The 26,457-nt window shown below is 27.0% G+C and overlaps 1 protein-coding gene across 11 annotated transcripts in view; it reads right to left on the reverse strand.

Moving 5' to 3' along the window:
* The window catches only part of LOC107993301 (kinesin-like protein KIF13B), a 125,456-nt gene that overhangs the window by 23,180 nt on the left and 75,819 nt on the right, over positions 1-26,457 (reverse strand). For all 11 annotated transcript variants that reach the window (XR_009831548.1, XM_062080797.1, XM_028664575.2 and 8 more), the window contains exons 3-8: positions 10,473-10,636; positions 5,931-6,199; positions 1,993-2,240; positions 1,526-1,643; positions 955-1,167; positions 261-524 (exon numbers count right to left, since the gene is read on the reverse strand). Coding sequence is in view for 10 of the 11 variants with exons in the window: in XM_062080797.1 (XP_061936781.1) it covers positions 261-524; positions 955-1,167; positions 1,526-1,643; positions 1,993-2,240; positions 5,931-6,199; positions 10,473-10,636 (1,276 nt within the window). In the remaining variant the exon portion in view is untranslated. The remainder of the gene's footprint in view (positions 1-260; positions 525-954; positions 1,168-1,525; positions 1,644-1,992; positions 2,241-5,930; positions 6,200-10,472; positions 10,637-26,457) is intronic.

The raw sequence follows: 26,457 nt of genomic DNA on the forward strand, positions 1-26,457 counted from the left end.
AAAATTATATTTGGTTTATTCTTTTTCTAGTATATTTTTACTTTTCAGAATTAATAATTAAAAATATAGGTAGAATAATTATTAATAATATATTTTTAATGGTTATTCTAAAAATTATATAAAGGATTCAATAAAAAAATGAAAATTTGTAAACAAATATAGTAATGTATTCTACAATTTGAAAGGAAGTCTGATTTTATTCACAGTTTTTTCAAATTAAAATTCATTTGTGTTATAAGTTCTAAGGCATTTTTAGATACCTTTAGATAATAAACTAGCAGTTCGTTCAAGCTTGGATCATCATTCAGATTAACGAGGTAATATTTGTTCTTTTCCACTTGGATACCAGAGGCTTGGACGCTGATTCCCATTTTTTCTAAGGCTTGTTGCCTTTCGTGTTGCAGCCTTTCCGTTTTCACCAGCTTCTCTTCCCATGTTTGTGACATTTCTTTCATTAATCGTTCCGATTCCGACAGCTTCTCCGTTATATCTGTGCGTTGCTGGCCCAATATCGATCCTTGTCCCTTTGCAACAGAGAAAAAATTGGAAAAGGTTTAATAAAGTCAAAAAATAATTTTTTTAAAAAGAAAAATTTCTAATCGGTGTTAAAAATTTATTTTAATAATGATTAAAATATCCAAATATGAAAACGTATTCAAAATATTATGAAGAATTAAAATTTTATTAAAACTTTAATAATATTACACTCATAACTTTATCTAATATCAATTAAATATTCATTTAAAATATTATTCTGTTTTTTTTAATCGTTCTTTTTTTAAATTAAATTAGAAACTACATGATCATCTACATATTTGGATTTATAAATCTTAGACTTATAAAAGATTCCAATATAATTTTTCCAAGACTTTAATGGCTCTAATGGTTCATATTTGTTCAACTCGTCTAACATAAAATTAATATGTAAGTGTTAACATGTCTTAATCAATTTACAGTTGCATGTAACAGCATCTCTTTCAGTGCCTCCACTTCTTGCCTCAATTCTCGAATGATCCTTGCATTTGGATCCTCGTTGACCACCGCATGATTAACAATTCTCTTAGCTCTGTCCGCGTATCGTAGAGTGGAAAGCGTTTCCTCGTAATTATCCGCAGCTGGAGATATAGTGGCCACCATTACGGTTTTACTATTCCCACCAAGATTATCCTAATGATAAAATATGAAATGTGGTTGTAAATGAAGAAATTACATTTAAAATTAATTAAATCTTTCTTAAATATAAAAATAATGGAAAAAGTTTTATTTCATTATTTATGAATACATATAATGCAATTTTATAATTGTACAGTTCTGTAAATCTTTAATAATATAAATCGATCATATAATATTATATATTAATATATATAATAATTATCAAAAAAAGATTTTCATATTAAGTGATTCTATTAGCAATTTCATATTAATTTCATCAGCTGTACAAGTACGAATGTAATGTCTTTTTTATTATTATTACTTAACAATTAAGAAATTCATTATTTAATACATCGTAAGTATTAAACAATACCTTTAGCAGCCACGTTAAAACAGAATCTCTATACGGCACGAATTTGTCTTTATTTTTATTACTTCCGGAATTCTGATCCGCCAGCTTTGAAATGACTAGACCCAACGTCGTTAGGGATCTGTAAATATTTATTTCTCTTATATCTCATAATCCATCGTTTCTTTCCACATTCTGTATGTTTATGCAATCGAACTCAAACTATCGTAAACATTTCTCACGAAAAAAAACAAAAAATACACGTTCGATTAATTTGATCTATAAATAAATATATACATGCATTCTTAATTACATCGAATATTTTTAAATATTACTTTTTCATATATTTAATCAATTCTTAATGAATATTATTATTTTCTCTAAAAAAGCAAGATAGGAAAATTGATATTCGATCAATTCACAACCAAAGCTCAATGACTACACATCAAATTTCCTCTTCCAATATAATAATAATAAACCATTTTTATTACTTGTTTATATTGCTTCCTTCTTTAAGCCTATCGCCCACCGCCCCAGTTTTCACAGCCCTTTCGCTCCCCGCCAAGTCCACCAAGCTCATCCTCGACACTTTTTCACCGCTGACGCCGCTCTTCGAATCCGTCAACGTCTGCGTCAGGATGACGGAGAACACTGCGTGCGAACGCGAGCTCTCAGAGTTCATATTCGTCGCCGCAACTGTCCTCGACTTGTTACCCTCCGCCATCAGATTGTCGATGTCCTGCAAAATCGTTCGTTCGCTTAGCTTTCTCGATTTTCTCTCGTTGTCGATACCGATTTTTTCTCCAACGCGAGAAATTCTGGATAGATCCAGGTTCAGTTTAAACTGACGGTGAAAGGTAATTTCTGGACTCGAGTTACCTGGAATCGAGGATTTCGTTCGTTGTAGAAGTGTTGGGAAATTAGGGTAATTGGGTTGGGAAATTCAGCTGATGGAATGTATGGTTTAATGATGGTAACAGGTTGGTCAGGGATGTTGTGTAAGTGGTTCCTGAGATTTTCGCTAGTTGGAAAATTCAATTGAGATTGGACAGTCACGTTTGTTTGATCTTGCAATCTTTTGGGAAAAGATTTTTTTTTCAGCGGTGAGCACAGTGTTATAATAGTTAGTAAGAATGTAATAAACGAAGGAAAAAATTGGTTGAGCATGATTTTTAAAATGGATACTATCATTATTGTATTAAGTCTTTCTGATTCTATATTAAATCATTGGATTTGGAATTTTATTTCAATCTTTTTTTTTTTAATTTTTAATATATATGAAATATTATTTTTTTATAATTTAATTCATGAGAAATATCACAATATTGTAAATGTTTCTTTTGATTTTCAATAGATTGTAGAATTATAGAGTTTATCAAGGATTTTATCTTTCAGTTAACAATTATATTGTTAGAAAATTTGAATTATTTATGATACTGATAAAAGTAGATTTAAATTGTTTTTTCAGTTTTTTAATTCATTTTTGTTTTACAAAATTTCACAAACTTTTAACTTTCTTACTCAATTCCAATAGATAATAAGGTATTCCATATTCACGATAAAAAAATTGTATTAAAAGAATAATGAAGCCGAAAAATGTGACATGATACTATCCTAGTTCACAGTCGATGAGGCAAATTGAAACTTATCACGCGTTACTGGTATGCACGAAACGTGTTTGTTGCATAAAAGAAGTAACCACTACCTTCGTTATATGTAAAACGACCTGATTTTACTTTCTTAAAGGATCATATATCGTTTTATATATATATATATATACATATCTTTATTCGTTTAATGTACATTGCTCGAACGATCGGTAAAAGTCATTCGATCGATCCTAATCGTGACAGTTCAATCAACTCGATCAAGTTGGTAACGAAGGGACAATTGTCATGTTATTCGAATATATTTTTCATAGATCATTACAGGGAAAAATTTCAATATTTAGTTGAAATGAATTACATTTCTTTTTGGATAAATTTTGAATAAATTTTAACATCATTATAATCAATTAAACAAATATATATTATTGGACAAGAATTAACATTAATAAAATTCAAGTATTTGAATAATTAGATTCAATTATCAGTAAGGAATTCAGTAGAAAATAGGTGTATGTCACATTTTTATAATTGTAGAAAACAATTTTGGAAATTTGAAGAATGGAGATAATCAATTTGTGAAATATTAAAAGAAGGATAAATTTAAATTTTACTCTCCTGATTTAAAATTTCTTTAAATCTTAAATCTAATTTAATAAAAGTATTATTAATCAATATATATTAGTAGGTATTTGCATAATGGAATGAATAAGTAGAATAAATTTCAATAAATAATATATATAATTTAACATGTAGCATATCAGGTGGTAATTTGCATTTACACTTATCAGATATACTACGACATCATCAATGAGATCAGCAATGATGTTAAAATAAAACTTTGTCAGAAAGCAATATTTATTATGCAAGCGACACCTTAATTGCAATATTTACATCATATGTCAATTAAGTATTATAGATTTTTTTAACATTTTATTAGTTTTATTATTTTTGCATATTATTTTTATTTGTGTGTTTAAGGGGAAAATAAAGAATAAAAATATATCAAATTATTTAAATTACAGGCTATTGATACTTTAACATTCTCAATCATAGTAAAATTAATATGTATGATTATAGTTTTATATAGAGATATGTATAATAAATTATTTAATGATTTATTATATGTATTTTTTTTAATTTATATAAAATTGTATTAATTATAATTAATATTATTGGATTATATAGATTGAAGATCTATATAATAATTTATATTAATTTTTCGAATGGAAAAATGCAATTTTAATCTAATGACAACTGTCATGGTCATTTATAGTTCAACGAAAATTTGAATCAAAGGTTAATGCGATTCTTTTAATTGGCATCAGAGTATCAATTAAATTACGAACACCAGACAAAATATAATTAAAGTATAATACACGAACTTTCTGTATGGTTTCTAATTAAGAAAGACCTCAATTCGAGCATCGCGCTTTTGTAGTTTTCATCCATGAAACAAAGCAAGTAAATATTTGGATTAAACTCAAGTGTGGAGTATATAAACATACGATAATGAAATTATTATTGTAGGTTATAGCGAGTTTCTGATTTTGTCTCGTTCTGATTTCGTCATATTAATTCTATTTTATATTGCGAATATTTTAAAATCGATATTATTACTAAAAAGAAATAAAAGCAAAAATTAAATAAAGAAAAATTTTATAAAAGCTTAAGATTAATAGTACGAAAAAATATCGGTTTCAATGAAATTGTATAAATTTATAACGACGGGAAAAAAAGAAAATAAAAAGAAATAAAATAATAAATTATGTAATAAATTTCTAAATATTCTAAAAATTAAAGAGTTGTTAGTTGTTTAATTCCTGTAGTCATAAACAATTTCTAGTTTTGTAGTTTAATTGCAGAAAATGGTATATTATTAGGAGGAATTAAATTGACGAAGTATTGCAATGACAGATATTGATCATAACAGTTTCATTTTGGAGTTGTGCCAGCTGCTAGACAAAACAACCGATAAATAAAACCGATGTGATTTGTTGTTTTGCGTAAAAACTAGATAAGTATGTTAGTCATTATTCATTGATAAATGATAATTGAAAAGAATTTTTACAAATAGATTATAATTAAATAAAATATATCGTTGAAAATATAAAGATAATCATATAACTACATAATCATAAAATTACATATTCACTAATCATATAATTAATTAAATTCTTAATTTTCTACATGACAAAATAATAAATTTTTGTATGATTTTTCATAATTTAAAAATTAAATAACTATAATTTAAATAGATAATAATAATTTAACGTGTAATAATTGAATAGCTTAATTATTAATTGAATTATGAGATAATTTATAATTCAAAGATTCAATTTAGCAATTTAATGATTCAACAGTTTATTCTATCAACGATTCTAAGGGAATCTGAATAGCTCAATGATCCATATAATAATTCCAGGATCTATTCTGTTTAATAACTCTAGGATTCAATAGCTTCATGATATAATATTATGATTCTAACTAACGCAGGATTCAATACGGTGATTCAATAGCTTAAATGAATTCTGGAAACCAATATCTGGAAATGGCTCGATTCCAGAATTTGATATCTATTTTCATCTTCTTTGGAAAAAAGTATTCCGAGGCAAAATTGTAATCAAAACACACGAAAAAAATGCTAAAACTTTGAGTCGAGTAAATTTCATGCCAAATAAAAATTATCAGTCAGCTGTAAAAATATTACAAAAACGTTTACCAAAAATAGTTAAAAAAAAAGATATATAACTTAACAAAATACGTATTCTCCGTACTCTTAAGTATATATTATCTTCTCATGAATGATGAAGGGGGGATCTTACCTGAAACGACGTGACAGCAAGCTGACTAAGCCCATCCACATACGGGCCTAGAACATTGTGTTCCCTGACTTTAAGCGACTGTTTGTTCGGTTTTGGATCCAGCAGATCGTGCACCTTCTCGTTGTAGATCTCCATGTACGAAACTTCAACCTTGTAGGTCAATTCCGAGCTCTGCTGCTTCGCGATCATGTCGAAGAGGTTGTCGCACAGCCGAGGTATTATGCCCTTGCTGTCACCGCTTCCCATCATCGTGTATGATTTCCCGGACCCTTTTTCAAAAATTCGTATTTTTTGAACACGTATTTACATGAATAATTTCGGAAAAGGGAATGCTTCTTTTTGTGAAACTTTTTGCAATGTTTTTTTCTTATAACAAGCAAACGTGGAATTATTAAAATTGGTTATTAAATTGGGTTAAATGGATTCGCTTAAAGTTAGAGTTGTTAGTGATAAAATGATTATATCCCGGTGAGATAAGAGTGTCCCCTCTTTTTTGGAAGAATTTATGGCTCATATTCTGGAAATGTTTTCGTCGAGGGACGAATTATGCAAATTATGTAATTAAAAGAAGGTAGAGGGTAGATTTTATCAAGATTGAGAAAAGATGGTTATATAAAAGTTGTTACTTTTTCTTTTTTTTATAAAATGAGATTAAGATGGATATTTTATTGGTTTCCCTTTTTTTTCTTAATTATATTTGAAAACCCTCTAATTCTCAGATAATCAATCATCTTCCATAATAAACTGTCATCTAATGGATCTTCATAATTCTTAAAATTTATCAATATTTTCGAAAAATTAAAAAACAAAAATATTACTCGTTTCAAATATTCATTCTTCAAATTTTTGACAATCGATTATCTTGGATACATTCGTAATTTCTAAAAAAAAAAAGCAATTCAATTTTCCAAAATTTTTAAAAATTTTTATTCGTATATTTAAAATTCTATATCAAAAACATATGTAATCTCATTTCATTGAAGCTTGCCACTTTCAAAGAAACCTTTAACAGCTCAATATAATCAACAGCAAAAAAAAAAAGAAAAAGAATAAAATCATCCTTTCAAACAAACTTAACTCGCAATTGACACCATTATTTCTACAAGCCTTAACAGGTTTAACTTTGTATTCTTATTTTACAAATTCTCATAAGACATTTTATCGTTATATCGTTCTAAGCGTTTGAGAGGATGACTAAAAAGGGGAGAGAGGTTAAATCTTAAATCCGATTGATCGATAAACGAGTAGTAGCTGAGTGCAAGAAGACTAGAGAGAGAGTCTTTAGAAGTGCATAATCTTATTCTTTCCTTCTTTCTCGTTCTTGCCAATGGTCAAACAAAGATGGAAACGGATCGAACGCTATGCCAGAAGTCAATGTCTTTCGTCTAAGATCAACCGTGCACCATCGTTTTATCGGTGTTCATCCCTTTGTAATTGCGTTATTCTCCGTACAAAAGCGGATGGTGATTATGTTTCGGGGAAGATCTACCCTTATCAGTAGGAATAAAGGGAGCAGGATACACGGATATCGAAATCTGGAATGTGGGGATTTTTTGATGGTTACTCATTTAGATTAGAATCTTTTATCTTGCTTTTTCTCTTATTTTTAGTATATAGTATCTTTTTCTTATCTTTTATAATCTTTTTTCATTTTTTTTTAACGATTTTAGAGTGTGTTTTTAGGTAAAATTGTAAATTAAAAATATTCAGCAACGTTAGATATTAATAAATAATTATTCTATTTCTTTTTTCTACTTTGGAGAATTTAGTGATTAGAAAGATGGCGTTTAATTTTGACGTAAACTATTATAAATTATATTATATTATTGTATATAATATTTTAATAATGTCTAATAATAATTTATTTAAAATTTCTACTAGAATTTTTATATTCTTTTTAAATTAGCAATGTTATTTATAATCAATCCTTAATTTTTGTGTATGTATTAAGATTTTCAGGTTTCAATTAGATTATCAAATAGCAGAATTCATAGCATTGCACGAATTCGTTGGCTTCCGTCATTATTTTCCTCCATTTTTTAATTGGTCCTATTATTTCCTTAACCCTTAACTCTCGTTCCAAAACGGCTAGCTTTAATTCTCCATACACTTCTCATTCATATTCAAATATAGGGTAAAAAGCGCCTCTCTTTTCATTTCTCGAAAAAAAAAAAGAAAGAGGAAGAAAAAATTGAACAAGTCAGGATATATTACGGTTCATGAGAAACGAATAAATTTATTTCGTTCCTCTGCTTAAATGATATTAAAGGTAGCATATTATTTGATTATTCAGCCTGAAATGAGGATCTAAAATGAAATTTTATTTTCTATTAGCTTTAACCTTAATATTCGTTTCTCTTCGATCAGAATTTTTTAACGTTTCAATTACGATTTATTGTTTAAATAAAAATTGTAATCAAGGTTTATTAAAATATTTATAATAAATATAGAAATATGCTTTCAATAACGAAATTGAAATAAAAATTAAATTTTTTCAATTCAGCAGTGCTTGTAATCATTGTGAATTAATTTAATATATTTTAACATATTTTTAATTTTTAAATTTGCACGAAGAATTTAATTAAAATTCGAAGAACTTAATTCGATAATATAAAATATATAAAAAAAACAGATCGATGTATTAAAATTACATTGGATACATACATATAAATGAACTTTAATAATAATCACATTCCTGCAGATCAACGAGTATCTTATCGGAATAAAGGATTTAAAAACTACAAATCGAAGCGACAAATCTGTAATCCGAAACGGTTATACAATGTTAATGAAATTAGAATCTGATCAAAGTATGTGGAAATGTTCCACGTGAAAGAAGCTTTAATCAGCTGCGAATTACGTTGGGTGTGGCTATATGGAAGACCGTGAAATCAAGGTCGAAATATTACACGAATATAGATTATTGCGCGATCTCTAGCTGGACAATTTAAATTTTCTTCGACAAATTTCGTGTGAAATCAAATAGATAGATAATTGAATAGATATTAACATATTAATGTTTAAATTGGTCTCGTTATCAATTATCATGGATGATAATGTGTAAAAAAAAAAATAATAAATTATTAAATTTAATAAATTTGCAACTTATGACTCGCAATCTTCAAAAGAATCATATTTATTTTTATTTGTAATTATTCATAATTTTAATAATTTAACACTTTAATTTTTATAAGGAAAACTTTCAGCATTTATTTATTTCAATATAAAAGTCTAAATGAAAATAAATAGATATAACTTATGATTTATCACGACAAACAGTGAAAAAAATATTGAAAATTTATCGTATGATCATGCATATTAAATATTTTATATTCACTGAGACATGTTTTTAATATTTCTTTTTAATTGAATTTTTTATTTAATTCATCTTTATAAAAATAAAATATTATATTTTAGCTCTTTAAAAATATTTATATTTAAAGGTTGTAGATTATTTATTACGTAAATAAGGTTTCGCTATTTTACTTTTAAGCAAGATTTAAGATAAGTTATATAATTTAAAAATATTTCATTTCAGTTTATATTCGATATTTTATGCAATAAATATAATGGTCTTCTTTATCTCGTGTCCCGTAGAAAACAGAAAACAGAGATTAAAAGAGAAATATATTTACAAATTAAATAATTTATGAATTATATAGGAGTCGATGATATAAATTTTCAGAATTAAATAATTTCGAGAATAAATAAATTTGTCATTGTAAATCATTAACTAAATATTCAAATTCCATTAAATTTACATTAGATAGATGCCCCATTAGAGAAGAGATTACGAAGTAAAGAATTAGATTTATTTATTTTAAATTTAATTTTAATTTTCCGATAATTTTCGACAAATTGCAAATGTTCGCAAATGTCATGGCATTAAATTAGATATAGCATTAAATAAATCGATGGAGTAAATGGATCATATATTTGTAGAATAATAAAATCTTAAGAAAGAAGTCTTGGAACAAGGATTGGAGGGTGTTTCAGTAATTTCACGGTAACATCGTATCGCAATAAAAAGTTTAGTACATTTTAAATAGTTTTTCTAGCTGTTTAAAATTTCTCTTCATATTAATGAAGCTTTTAATTTTCGTAAAAAGAGTGCAAAATTAAACATATTGTATTTTGCGAAGAATTGGAAAATTCGTTTAAGAAAATTCGATGATAAATTATACATATATTGTTCGGATAAAATTTCGAATATATCTCATGGAAAAATTCTATTATGAAAATCGAGAATCGTAAATTTTCACGTGCCTCCGGAATGCAAGTTTAAGAATAACAAATTCTTATCGCCATTTCAAAATAATATTTTAGAACAACATATTTTTATGACATGTAAAATAATCCTTATAAATAATATTAAATACGATTATGCAAACATAATGACTCATTATGACTCTTCAAATGAATTCAAAAGATATTATTATCTATCATTTCTCTGCTCAGAATTATTCTTCTTATACTTTTAGTATTGGTGAGTCTTTTTATACTTTTAGTATTGGTGATAATATGATGATTCGATCGTCTTACCGGTCTGGCCATAGGCGAAAATGCAGGCGTTGTAGCCTTGGAACGCATTGTCCAAAATATCGCGGCCCAGGGCGTCGAACACCACATCTTGATTCGCAAAATTTTCCGCGGCCGGGTCCAGGGAATAGAAACAGTGATCGAACGCGAACGTTTTTGGTTTGCTCCTGTAACAATATAAAAAAAAACCATATTTGTTACCATCTTGTTTCATCTTAAACATTCTTAAACTGTTGAATATAAAACAATTAAAATAAAATATTTTTAGATCAGCAATATTCGAAATTGTATTTATCACGATGATCTCAATTTCTATAATATTTTTTGTATAAATCTCAATATTTTATTAAAATTATGATTTTTCCTCTCCAATTAATAGATAATATTTAAAATTAATTATTTATTCGTTGTGGCGATATTTTTTGATCGATATCTTGCATAATAACTTTTATCGTATCGAAATCTTTGTAATATTTTTCAATATCAAATTGAATTGAATATAGAGTTTTATACATTCCTCGTATTATAATATATATTTATTCGTAAATTTAATGCAATAGAAGATTTCCAGAAGGATTAAATGTGATATTATTCCAATGATTACAAATTTTTCATGAATTTACGATCTTCTGGGACTCGACTTTGATAGAAGAAAAAAAAAAAGAAAAAAGAACTATCTGCGTGCCGAGAACTGATTTGTACCCTTTCGATGCCAGAAACGTTCCTGGTATTAAATCCAAACATTTTCCTCGGGGAATGAAAGTGTACGTGAGACGACAGTAAAATAGCATCGAAGTAGAAATTAATCGTGATCGTATATTCCCGAAGATATTTGAATAATTAAGGTTAATGGAAAATCATTCTATTCATTTAAAATTAAGAGTTTAAAAATTGAAATAATATCAATGATAAGCGACAATTATAATTTTAATTACAGAATAATTCACACGAATATAACATAACGAATAAAACATTTTAAGGATAAATTTTAAATTATTTTTTTTTCCTAATCTAAATAGTTTTCATTTGTAATATAACACGATTATCTTTATAGTACACACAATTCCTATTACATAAAGAGACTTCTTATTCAATTAGCACGTGCTTATCACACAATTACGTAATCAATGCCGTAGTAAAGAACGTAATAAAGAAAATTACATCATCCTCCTAATCTATCGATGCAATTCCCTTCTCTTTTCGTGACTCTTTTTTGTTTTTCCTTTTTTTATTTTAAACATGCATAACAAAATTTCGCGAATGGAACATATTAGACGTGATGACTCAGAGTGAACTTTCCTCTATTCGAACAAAAATCCAATTTCGACGATGAATGAAACCACCGCCATGCAATCTTAGAAAATACATTTCTTTTCATAATTTCAAATTCCAAAGTTCGCGCGGTAAACTAGACCGCTGCTAACAATTTCTGCACGATATTTCTTACGGGACAGAATATCGTCCAAACCATCGCCACTTCAAGGATTACAATTAATCCCAGACGAGCACGCCTAACGAAGGAAATTACATCGCATCTCGGCCCAACAGAGAGTTCCTCTCCACCTTGAGCGAGAATTAGTGGAGAAAAGGCATTTTCCAGGGAAGCACGAGGACTCGTTCCATTGGAAATGAAAACGATTTCCTCTTGTCCTGGATATATCAGAGGCACGACCCTTGCTCCAACGTGAAAAGCCTCGGTTGGCTGTTGAAAACCGAGCGGCGCGTTCCACGCATCGTACATATCGATTTCCCGTCGCATTTTCTCCACGAGTAATCAGTTTCCATCGGTTTTCCATCCCAGGAAAAACTGGAACACTTGGGCTTCGGGGGACTTAAGAGTTACCCGGACTCATGACTTTGGAATGAAATCGTTCATCGAGAAAGTCGCGAGATCCACCTCCACTTGCGTGAAGTATTACGGATTTCGTTTTGGAATTGAGAGATGAGAGTTTTCCTTTCGATTGCGTTTGCTCGTTTCAATTTTTGAGAAACGTGTTCGATTGTTCTGGCGATAGAACGATATCGAGTTGGATACATTTTTGGAGAATTAATAACTAAGAATGGAAATTTTATATATTTTCTTTTTGAAATTATTTTTAAAAAAAGTTATATAAATACAAAACTCTTCTTCATCTTTTAATATTTTAATTATTAAGTATTTATGTTTGTAATATTTTTTTATAGTTGTTACGAAAATCATTTTTATCCTTTGTATATATAAGTTTATATTATAGGAAATGTTTTATACTTGTAAATGTACGAGTATTGTAATACATATTGTAATATATATAGCTTGATCATGACTTTGGAATATTATAAAATTAAATGATATAAAATTTTCTTTCAATCAATGTAATCATGTATTTTTTTAATTTATTAAAAACACATATTTAAATTCGTTTTTAGATTCAAAATTTACTCGAGACTCTTGTCTTTTCTTATTAAGTTTTACAAAATTATATTCATCTAAAAAGAAATCAATATCAAAACACAACCGAGACACGTATTCCAAATATTATATCACAAAATTTCGCACAATAATAATTTCCAAGTTACAATTTAATACAAGATCTTGAATAGGAAATGAAAGATTACGTATCCTTCCATTTAATTTAATTAAAAATACATAAACTTGCATTTCCTACATCTCGTTCGTTACATCACAAGCTAATTTGTCTTCTCCTAATTATGAAATAACCTTACAAGGAAAAAACACGACGAGCAAGCAATTAATTAAATTCTAATATGACGACACAAAGTTCGAAAGAAACTTGGTGGGGGAGGGGAAAAAAAATTCCCCGTGTAAACAAGGGAGGGGGGTCAATATCGATCCACACGTCCCCATTAAGCCAACTCGACTCGCCGGAAACCTTACGCGTTTCCCATTCCTCTTCGTGTTTACTCGCCTCGTGTCTCTGCGATTTTCGTATGTAAACTTTCGACTGGGCCGTGTTTCGCTAATTGTGTTTGCCTTTAATGCGGCTACTTTGGAACGCGAATCGACACGTACGATTGATTCGAACCACGGTATCCCGTAATTCGTTTTCTTCTTCTCCAAGGATCTCTTCTGTTTCAATTCAAGTGATTAATCCCTTTAATCTTTTGTGAAATAATGATACAACTTTTCTCAATCGTTCTCAGAATAATTTATAATTGGCGGTTTTAATACGATATTGAAATTCAAAATTGTTTTTTTTTAAGATTTATTTTGTTATTGGAATTAAAAATTGGATAAATATGTAGATTCATATTTGACTTTAGTATTTTTATATTTTGTTAATAGATTCTTATACTTGTATGAAATTTAACCAGGTAATATATAATTTTAAGGTTTAATTTAATAAATGGAACATTTTATGTTATGGAATAAATGGAACAAGAATTCTGCAGTAAATATTGGTAAAAGAAAAATAAAAAAGTATTGACAAAGAACTTAAATTTTGATAAAATTTTTGACAGAATTATTTTCATAATATTATTTATCTTTCATTTGCATATTTAGTATATTTTTGATTTCTTTAAAATACATTATTGTTTGCTTTACATTAGTAATGTTATTTTAAATTTGTGCAAACAATATCTGAAATTTTGGCACGCGCCAAATTGATTTGATTATGCCAAGTAACATTCAGTGATATATCAACAATAAAGTTTGAACTTGGAAGATTCTCCTTTGTTATCATTATTGTAATTATACAAGCAATCACGGTTTCTCCTTTGTTCCTATTGCACTTGTAATTATATTGTAGCTTATAGCAGATATTAATACATGGATATTAATGTATTTATGGTAACAAGATCTAACGTTCCAGCTAACAAAAGCTAAACCAAATGAATGCTGCCTCGGCTATCCCATGATCTCATAATTCCTATTTATAGCTCTATGATTTAGCATAGATGCTGCAATAAACATTATCAGAAAATACAACATTCTTCAGAATGTATATATACATTCTGATAATTATAAAATATGGTTAAAATATTTGTTAGAAAAAAAATAATAATTTGTAATAATTTTTAAATTATTATTTTCAAAAATTGATCCAATGATCAATTTTAAATAATCAATGAATAATTAATTTATTTTTGTCATATTATATTTCATCTATAAAACGATAAAATCGAAATAAAATTATTTAAAATTTCCACATTATTACTCACAAAAATCAAAAAGAATTTTAAAACTTTATAAATAGCAGCCAAGTTAACGTAAATACAATTCTTCTCATAAAGTTAAATTCTTTACCAATTTTTCCTTTCATTTCTTTAATACTTTAGCAATAGAGAAACTTTTATTGTTGACACATTGTGCGAACCAAAAGTTTTCTAACAAAGTTAAACATCATATAAACGATACTTGAGAAAAGAAAATTTAGCAGATATATAAATAAACTATTTACAAGAATATATAACTCTGAATGCAAATATGACATAACATTTGCTAACCATAGAAAGTGAAATTAACATAAACTACATAAAGAACTACATAAACTACAAGAATTTAAAGATATATATATAAACTTGGACTTACTTCAGAGTATTCTTCAATCTTTTATGAAACTACAAAATACATTTTTATACTGTGCGATTTTATCTTGACTTCGTTTTATCATATTATAAATGAAAAGTATTATATTATTCTACTCTAATATATTGAAAAATGGTAAATCATTGATTAAAATTTATCATTGAAACAATCTTTAATTTAATCTCAGGAATCTCTGAATTATTTATAAATTATATCTCGCATTATATAAACTACATTTTCTATCATAAAAACAAAAAAGGGAAAATTGAGATTTAAAATTCGTTGAAGAAAAAATTTCTCATTTAAACGTGTCGAAAGTGATTTTATCCAAAACTGGGAGGTCGATGGACCTCTCGAAATCGATCCTCGACGTCGTAACCACTCGAGGAACGGTCGTATGGACTCGAAACTTGGTAAACTCGAGCATAGATCGTTCCAGGATCTCGATAAAACTTTTTCGATCGGCTCGTGAAACGTGCCAAGAGAACCCCTGCTCAAATCCTTGCCAAACAGAATCGTCGATTCCAGTGCCGGAGTCGGAGCCATTTAACGATCCCTTGAATCCAAACAACAATGCACCACGAGGCTGATTTGCATAATTGCGAGTGTTTCCTGTCCAGTGGACGATTAGAGAAAAGTTTTGGATTAATAATAACGATTTTTATGCAGTCGAGACTGAGTTTAATGGGACTATTCTCGAAAATTTGTTCGATGCAGTCGAAAACTATAGCTTTAAGAAGAGTGGTGATCATTTTAGTGGATCGTCGAGTCGTTTATATTTAAAAAGAGGCGAATGCTTATTCACTTATAAATAATTGTTATAATATTGTTATTTAATTGAGAAGCTTTTTAACGAGTTAACGTTTGTTTTAGGTTATTTAAATATATTTAATTATATTCTATATTTACGTCAATATATTTATAGAGCATTTTGAAGGATGGATTCTAGTCATAATAAATATGAATATTTTGCATAAATGTGTAATGTGTAATGTTATGTGTATTAGAAACGAGACAACAAATATATCATCTCGAAAAATATATTACTTTTGTATATTTATCATTTTGAATAAATCGAAGATAATAATCAATCCTATTACAAAATCTAGAAATGATTCTTTTGTAAGCTTCTTACAACACATATATCGAGTTCATCGATTGCCACCTATCTTTCTACCTTTCTAGTTTTTATTCGACATGTAATAAATCTTCTTCAAAGAATTGAAATACAATCTAAAAAGGATATCATTATTTCATCAATTATCACTATCTTTCCAATTAATCATTTTCCAAAAATTAAGAATACAATTTAATGAATTTTATTACACAGTTTAAAAAAGAAAAAGTATCATTTGAACATCTAAATTCAAAATCCTTTCAAATCCTCATTCATAATTCATTTACAATTATAAATACAATATTCACAAAAGTATTTGCATAATATCCTTGTAAATTTTCCTCGCAACAGGCGTAATAGTTATATCCTACAACTTAATTACAATGTTCTCCACTCATCAAAAGATTAATTCCCCTTATTTTAATCCAGGGGCACTGTCATTGAAATCGACCAAGTGAACGCCACCATTCTCATAAAAAATTATACAATCTCACCCTTCCTCAAAAAAGACACTTTCTTTTTTCCTGATAAACATTCCACCCCAACGAGGTGAACAAACAAGATCAAACACCACGCACAACGAATCAAAAAGAAACGTACCTGATTCCTTCCTTCAAACTCCTCTCCTCAGCAATCCTCTTTTTCTCGGTAAGAAGCGCGTTAACGTAACGATTGGTCGTTCACCCCGTCGAGGGTTGAAATTAATTTGAAAAAAAAAAAGAAAGAAAGAAAAACGCCGGATAGAACACACTTGGCACACGCAAATTGGGCCGATTTCGTGCAACGTCGGCAAAAAGAGAGAGAGGGAGAGAGAGAGATTCGTTTTCCAGCACGATGCGGACACTGTGTGTGCAAAAGGCCAATGCAAAAGACGGCGGTAGGCCGCTCGATAGTCCCTGTTTTAATCGAGCCTTCGAGCTGGCCGGCTGACCATCGCGTGACAAAACTCCTTTGGACACGGATGTACCGGGTGAACGTGAAAAAAAAGGGGGAGATTGTTGATGGATTATTCGTGGAATGTGTATTAGAATGTTAAATGACCTTGGATAGATCGATCAGTGATTATTGAGATTATTATTGTACAATTTGATAACGTTGATATTTTAATTTTTTGTAGATTTTTTTCTTTGGAAAGATTGCAGGTTCTTTTTTGCTCGTGGTGTAGAGAAAATATAAATAGAGAAAGTCCTTGACACCTTATATATCTATATAAGATGTAATAATTTTGTATCTTTATATTTTAATTCTGTATGATATTAAGACATTAAAGTTTTTATATTATTCTTTTTTTTTATAAGCATATCGTCAGTATATTATTATAAAATTATTAGATTTAATAATTTTATTTATATTTTTAATAATATTGAGAGGGATTTTTTGCGTAGAAGAAAAGGGTTGATCATCATATGCGTGTAGCCTTGAATTTATTTATTTTTCCAGAGCATTCTTGAAGAGATGGGAAGTTATTAATTACAGTGTGATAAATTTAAGTCATCGTTCCAAGTTTTTATCAAGTTTTCTAATTCTTTCTCGACTATCCAGATTTCAAAAAGAAGATTAATTTTATCGATTGCTACATATTATTCATTCCCAGTTATGCATCATTCACATAGTATATATAATATATATTATATTCGTCAAATGATGATTTATCTTCTGACTAAAATGATATTTGTTTATACTTTCTTTGATTTATGTTTTAAATAAGATTGTATCTATCATAAAATAGATTTCGAAAACTATATTAATAATAGATTTATTTAAAAGAATACTAAGAATATTCAACAAAGAGGAATTAAAATATAATCATAGTTTTTCTATTTAAAATGCTACATAATTTTCAAATTTACTTTGTACGTTTAAAAGTTTATGTTGACACATCTCAATACTTTAAATCTCCAACATTTTATAAATTTTACTTTTAATTTACACAATATTTATTGTTTCTCTGTGTGTTAAATTGAACTCAATATTCCTCTTCATTAAATATTTTTTATGTATTCTTTTTATATTATATTATAATTTATAATTTGTAAGACTTTTAACTAAAATATATATCACACATGAGATATGGCAATACATATAAATCATGAAGAACATTTAAAAGCATTCAACTGAATATAAATCAATCAAGATAAAACGTTAAATGTCACTCATAATCAGATCATAAAGGGTTGTAACAATTCTCTCTCATTTAAACTTCCTATCTTTCTCTCTGAATTATACGAATAAAACAAGCATAAAATTACACATCTTATATAGAATTATGACTTTCTAAAAAAAGAAATTCATTTCTTATTAACACCCTATGTACATCGAACAGGCTTATTAATATATAGGTGAGCTCTAACGACCTTCGACACGCAAGCTACTGCGGTGGTCAGAACATCAGTAGTGAAGGTATACAGGTAGTCAGCCCAAGTGGAACTAGGTTATAAAGGTTGGCATAAATGCGAGCATTCGAGCCCGAACCTTTGGCAACTACGATTCGAGGATTCGGCTTGGATTTTTATTACCATCGGGTAAAACTTGGCCAAGATTTAGAAATTTATTTTAGGAATATCTTTCTTTTTATGTTTCAAGTGAAGAAAACAGGATAAGTTACCTTTTAGAAATTATTGTATACTTTTCTTTTCGATACTGAGTCAGAAATTTTTATTGTATATTTGGTAACAGAATATTAATATGTGGAAAAATTAAATTAATTTATTTTAATTATTAGTTTATGAATTTTTCTTTGCATGAAATTTTTAAAATATTTTATAATGAAAAATTTATTAAATTCTTTTTAGAAAATGGATAATATTGAATAATATTATTGAATGTTAAATTAACTATTACAAATTATAGATTATTCTAATAAATAAATATATATATATATTTATGATTTATTTTTTCAATTCTTTTTATTTTTCATTTTATACTTACAGAATTTATGAAATATTTAAACAATTTTTATACTTAAAAGGAATTAAAAGTATTTTCTTCGAATGTCCAAAATTATCAAGTGTTAATAAAAATTATATTCCAGCTAAATATTAAATAAATAGTAAGTATTAAATTTAATTACTTTTTTCTTATTAAAAAATTATTGATAATTACAGATTTCGTTTTACAGAGAAATGAAATTACATGGCAAAAATTTCGAATCAATTACGTTTAGCAAATTTTAAATATAAAGTTTTATAAAGCAAGGAAACCGATTTTAAAAAATTTACTCTTAAATTTTTTATGTTTCCATTATTTGCCTTCAAAATAAAAATTTACTTGTTTGATAAAGCAATCGAGACTTAAGTAACTATAATTTGTATCAAGAGATTCAATTATACATAATAATTACGAGGATTTTATACTAAGTAATATTTTATCAATTTTAATAATATTTTAATAATATCTAATTTAATATTATTAGTTTGAATATTTCATACAATAATTTTAAAATATAGAAATATATATGTAATTGTCTTTTATATATTTTATATTCATATTTCATATTTAAATATTTAATATTTAAATATATAATATTTAATATTTTATATTTAAATATATTTTTATATATATATATTTTTTTAGAATTACTGCATATATGACAATGACAAAGAAATAAATACAAAAAAGATAAGTCAAATTTATAAATTTATAAATATAACCAGATATAAACTGTTAAAAAAAAGGATTTGTTCCTAAAAATGTAGCAGATTAAAAGGTAAATATATTAAATTTTATAACAAAAAATATAAGTAAACTGTTGAAGAAAAGAATTTGTTCTTAAAAATATAGCAGACTAAAAAGGTAAGTATAAGGTAAGTACATCAAATTTTATAAGTAACTATAAGTAAACTGTTGAAGAAAAGAATTTGTTCTTAAAAATATAGCAGAATAAAAAGGTAAGTATAAGGTAAGTATAAGGTAAGTATATTAAATTTTATAACTAAATATAAGTAAATTGTTGAAAAAAGAATTTGTTCTTAAAAATATAGCAGAATAAAAAGGTAAGTATAAGGTAAGTATAAGGTAAGTATATTAAAAAAATTGAAAAAAAATTTCAAAATTTTCGAAATTTTAAAGGTCTGGCGTTAAAATTTCGATTTGTATAGAAACATTGGTCGATTTATTTACATTTTCAATGTTTGTTTACATTCTCGTCTATTTATTTACGTTTCCAATGTTTATATATAAAAATTTTTCGAAATTTTAAAGGTCTAGCGTTAAAATTTCAGTTTGTTTAGAAACATTGATCTGTTTATTTACATTTTTAATGTTTATTTACATTCTCGGTCTGTTTATTTACATTTTCAATGTTTATTTATATTTTGGCTTTGTTTATTTACATTTCCAATGTTTATTTACATTCTGGCTTTGTTTATTTACATTTCCAATGTTTATTTACATAAAATTTCGGTTTGTTTATAAACATTGGACTGTTTATTTACATTTTCAATGTTTATTTACATTCTGGCTTTGTTTATTTACATTTCCAATGTTTATTTACATAAAATTTCGGTTTGTTTATAAACATTGGATTGTTTATTTACATTTTCAATGTTTATTTACATTCTGGCTTTGTTTATTTACATTTCCAATGTTTATTTACATAAAATTTCGGTTTGTTTATAAATATTGGACTGTTTATTTACATTTCCAATGTTTATTTACATTCTGGGTTTGTTTATTTACATTTTCAATGTTTATTTACATAAAATTTCGGTTTGTTTATAAACATTGGATTGTTTATTTACATTTTCAATGTTTATTTACATTCTGGCTTTGTTTATTTACATTTCCAATGTTTATTTACATAAAATTTCGGTTTGTTTATAAACATTGGACTGTTTATTTACATTTTCAATGTTTATTTACATTCTGGCTTTGTTTATTTACATTTCCAATGTTTATTTACATAAAATTTCGGTTTGTTTATAAACATTGGACTGTTTATTTACATTTTCAATGTTTATTTACATTCTGGCTTTGTTTATTTACATTTTCAATGTTTATTTACATTCTAGGTTTGTTTATTTACATTTTCAATGTTTATTTATACAAATTTTTGAAATTTTAAACCCGTAGCATCAAAATTTCGTTTTGTTTACAAACATTGGTCTGTTTATTTACATTTTCAATGTTTATTTACATTCTTGGTCTGTTTATTTACATTTCCAATGTTTATATACAAAAATTTTTCGAAATTTTCGAAAATTTTCAAAAATTAATTGTAAAATACTTACCTTTACTTACCTTCTATTTACTTACCTTTTCACAGCTATTATTTTTTATTATGTATTTTTCAACAGTTTCCTTAATTCTATATACTTACCTTTACTTACCTTTTTACTTACCTTTTTGTTAAAGCTATTTTTGTTAAAATATTTTTCAACTGTTTCCTTAAATCTAGATATACTTACCTTTACTTACCTTTTTACTTACTTTTTTATAGCTATACATACTATACATTTTTAATGTATTTTTCAACTATTTTCTTAATTTTATATATATTTACTTTTACTTATCTTTTATGTACCTATCTATTATGAGTTACGGTATTTTCTGTCAATAATATTTTTCTATAATTCTCTTAAAACTAGATACTGTCTTTATATTTATTATTCTAAATATGTCGTTTGTATTTTATAATATTAAAAAACGTTTCAGATAAAAGTTAAATGCTTTCGAAAGAGAAATATTCTTATAATCTTAATTTTTCCATATGTTGATCCATAGAAGATTTATGAATATTAATGTTAATTTTTTAAATAGAATCTTAGATTCTTTAATGTTTCAATAAATGCATCTCATCATTCTCTATAAGGAAAGTATTAAATCCCATATAGCAAATAACTCAGTAGTTTAAAAAATAATTTAATTTGATTAAATATTTTTTAAACTTCTAATGGTTTGTGCTATGAATGCTTTAACACTTTTTTATAAAGAATATCGTGTTGCATCTATTAGATCATTAAAAGATTCTATTTAAAGAAACAATATTAATTTTCATAAGGCTTCAATGCGCCATTTGTGAAAAAATTAAAGAAAAGAAGATTTCTCTGTTCTATATAACTTTTATCTCATTTTTTAATATCTCATTATAAAACATTAATGAGATATTAAAATAATAAGCCATTCTATATGTCCCTCAATCCCTTAGAATTAAGTAAACTGGTAAAAAATGACTATTTCCTGAGAATATGATATAAAAGGTAAGTATAAGAAGGTAAGTATAAAAGATAAGTAAAAATTCTACATTACTCTGTTGTATCACCTACTCCTATTAATTTATATTCTCCTAATACAATATTAAAAATTCAATTAAAAATTTTTATTAGTCGAAAATTGAACATTGTATTAGGAGAATATAATACTATAGGAGATCGTACAAGAAATATTTCCAAGAATTTCGGCAATTCCTAGAAATGACGTCAAATTCTTGGAAATTTCTAAATGTTCAAACAAACGAAATTTTGTTCGAAAAGTCGACTTTGTATTAGGAGAACATAATACGATAGGAGGTCGTTCGAGAAATATTTCCAAGAATTTTGGCAATTCTTGGAAATGACGTCAAATTCTCGGAATCTCTAAAATTCTTGGAAATTTCTAAATATTCAAACAAACGAAATTTTGTTCGAAAAGTCGACTTTGTATTAGGAGAACATAATACGATAAGAGGTCGTTCGAGAAATATTTCCAAGAATTTTGGCAATTCTTGGAAATGACGTCATATTCTCGGAATCTCTAAAATTCTTGGAAATTTCTAAATATTCAAACAAACGAAATTTTGTTCGAAAAGTCGACTTTGTATTAGGAGAACATAATACGATAGGAGGTCGTTCGAGAAATATTTCCAAGAATTTTGGCAATTCTTGGAAATGACGTCACATTCTCGGAATCTCTAAAATTCTTGGAAATTTCTAAATGTTCAAACAAACGAAATTTTGTCCGAAAAGTCGACTTTGTATTAGGAGAACATAATACGATAGGAGGTCGTTCGAGAAATATTTCCAAGAATTTTGGCAATTCTTGGAAATGACGTCAAATTCTCGGAATCTCTAAAATTCCTAGAAATTTCTAAATATTCAAACAAACGAAATTTTGTTCGAAAAGTCGACTTTGTATTAGGAGAACATAATACGATAGGAGGTCGTTCGAGAAATATTTCCAAGAATTTTGGCAATTCTTGGAAATGACGTCAAATTCTCGGAATCTCTAAAATTCTTGGAAATTTCTAAATATTCAAACAAACGAAATTTTGTTCGAAAAGTCGACTTTGTATTAGGAGAACATAATACGATAGGAGGTCGTTCGAGAAATATTTCCAAGAATTTTGGCAATTCTTGGAAATGACGTCACATTCTCGGAATCTCTAAAATTCTTGGAAATTTCTAAATATTCAAACAAACGAAATTTTGTTCGAAAAGTCGACTTTGTATTAGGAGAACATAATACGATAGGAGGTCGTTCGAGAAATATTTCCAAGAATTTTGGCAATTCTTGGAAATGACGTCATATTCTCGGAATCTCTAAAATTCTTGGAAATTTCTAAATATTCAAACAAACGAAATTTTGTTCGAAAAGTCGACTTTGTATTAGGAGAACATAATACGATAGGAGGTCGTTCGAGAAATATTTCCAAGAATTTTGGCAATTCTTGGAAATGACGTCAAATTCTCGGAATCTCTAAAATTCCTAGAAATTTCTAAATATTCAAACAAACGAAATTTTGTCCGAAAAGTCGACTTTGTATTAGGAGAACATAATACGATAGGAGGTCGTTCGAGAAATATTTCCAAGAATTTTGGCAATTCTTGGAAATGACGTCAAATTCTCGGAATCTCTAAAATTCTTGGAAATTTCTAAATATTCAAACAAACGAAATTTTGTTCGAAAAGTCGACTTTGTATTAGGAGAACATAATACGATAGGAGGTCGTTCGAGAAATATTTCCAAGAATTTTGGCAATTCTTGGAAATGACGTCAAATTCTCGGAATCTCTAAAATTCTTGGAAATTTCTAAATATTCAAACAAACGAAATTTTGTTCGAAAAGTCGACTTTGTATTAGGAGAACATAATACGATAGGAGGTCGTTCGAGAAATATTTCCAAGAATTTTGGCAATTCTTGGAAATGACGTCAAATTCTCGGAATCTCTAAAATTCTTGGAAATTTCTAAATGTTCAAACAAACGAAATTTTGTCCGAAAAGTCGACTTTGTATTAGGAGAACATAATACGATAGGAGGTCGTTTATTACTCTTATGTTACTTATCTTTTTGCCTTACTATTTTTCGATGTTTCGCGACTGCTTTTTTAATCTTAAGAGTCAGGAACAACTGGGTGGCTGATAACTTTGTATCCAGGATATCTCGTTTGTTTTCCATGATATTAAAAAATGTTTTGTATAAAAGTTATACGGTTTCAAAGGAGTTATATTTTTATTATATTAGTTTTTTTGTAACTAAACTCATAAAATATTTATAATGCTTAACATTAATTTTTTAAATAAAATGATACACTTTTTATTGCAATAATCGATACAATTTGACATTCTCTATAAAAATGTATTGAATGATATAAGTCCAAAATTATTATTAGTTAGAAGATAATTAAATATAATTGTATATCTATTAAACTAATAGTTTTTGACTATAAGTGGTTTAATAATTTTTTATAGAGAATAATATACTATATTTTTTTATACATTAAAATATTTATGATCTTATTTAAAAAAAAAAAGATAACCTTAATATTGTCACTATGTATCCTTTGAGAAGAAAAATAATTATATCACTTTAGGTCCCTCTTAAAACTATTCAACTTTTATCTCAAACATTTTTTAATATTTTCAAAGACAAACGAGATATTTCAAATAATAATATTAGGACACCCGGTATATTATATTTTTTAGTATATAAGAATAATGTAATATCTCGTTTATTATTCAAAATATTAAAAAATGTTTTAAATAAAAATTGAATGGTTTTAAATGGGACACATTCTGCAACTATTAATTTTTTTTATGTAAACGCCTAAAGGAACATATGAAGATCAACTTCCTTTTTTTAAATAAAACTATATATTTTTTAATACATAAATAAATGTAATTAAATATTCCCTATAAAAAAGTATTAGACTATAAAAGTTGAAAAATTAATGATTTAGAAGATAATTGAATATTTCTTAAATCATTGTTTTGGAAATCTCTTTTATAGGAAATAAAACGTTGCATCTATCAATATATCAAAAAATATATAGTTCTATCGAAAAAAAATAATTTTCCTTTAATATGATCTCTAAAATTATCTCTATAATTTCTAAAACATATACTTATTAAAACCTAAATGATACTAGCATATATCTCCTTTGAAACCGTTTAACTTTCACCTGAAATATTTTAAATATAAATTAAAATAAAATAACACAAATGCAAAAATTGTATTTTAATAGCTTTATTTTATTCAATTATTTACAATATTTATTCATACACAATATTTATAATTATACAGAGTGGAGGCGAGGCACGTGTTCGATTCCGCGTCCCAGAAGCATCTTCTCTTAAATCGATCTTCGACATCGTTGACGGTCGACGTCACTTCCTGTGCCGTAACTTGATCATCATGGTGTTCCACGCTGATCTTCAATTCTTCCAACTACAGCATTACCAAATAGAACACCCTGTAAATAAATATAAATATGTAACATATATATATATGTATAATAAACGATATAAAGTGTAAAGAAATACTTACTTTTTTTTCTAAAATCCAAAACTATGTCCCAAATACATAAATTATAATATCATTCCATTATTCCAAGGAAATGATATTATTTCTTCTCTTATCACGTCCAAACAAATTTTCGTTCGTACAAATTCCACTTAGAAAAGGAAGAGTATTGGGCACAATCGATTTGAATTATATCCACGATCAAGACGAGTCGATAATGGAGGACGCAAATCGACGAGTGCAGTAGGGGCGCTGCAATCGGGCGGATGTGCACAGGAAACATTGAATCGAGTCTTTAACGAAGATAAACTTAATTAAGATAATTGTCTCTGGTACAGGCTGCGTATATCGAGCTTGTAAATCGAGGATTTCGTCTCATAGCGATATACTCATTGATCCTCATTTGCAATTGCAAATTGTTAATATATAGAATCCATGTATCGCATATTTTATCGTCTTGAAAAAAACTCCTTTCATTTATCGATTGAAACACGCGAAATAATTATCGTTAATTATAATCATATTTTCCGTGTTATACATATAAAAAAAAAATAATAATAACACTACGAATATTTTGTTATTTAATTATTATATAAAATCTTAAAAGAGTGTGAAAATAGCAAGATT

This window comes from Apis cerana, linkage group LG10 (assembly GCF_029169275.1).
Source record: "Apis cerana isolate GH-2021 linkage group LG10, AcerK_1.0, whole genome shotgun sequence".
Classification (NCBI taxonomy): Eukaryota; Metazoa; Arthropoda; class Insecta; order Hymenoptera; family Apidae; genus Apis; species Apis cerana.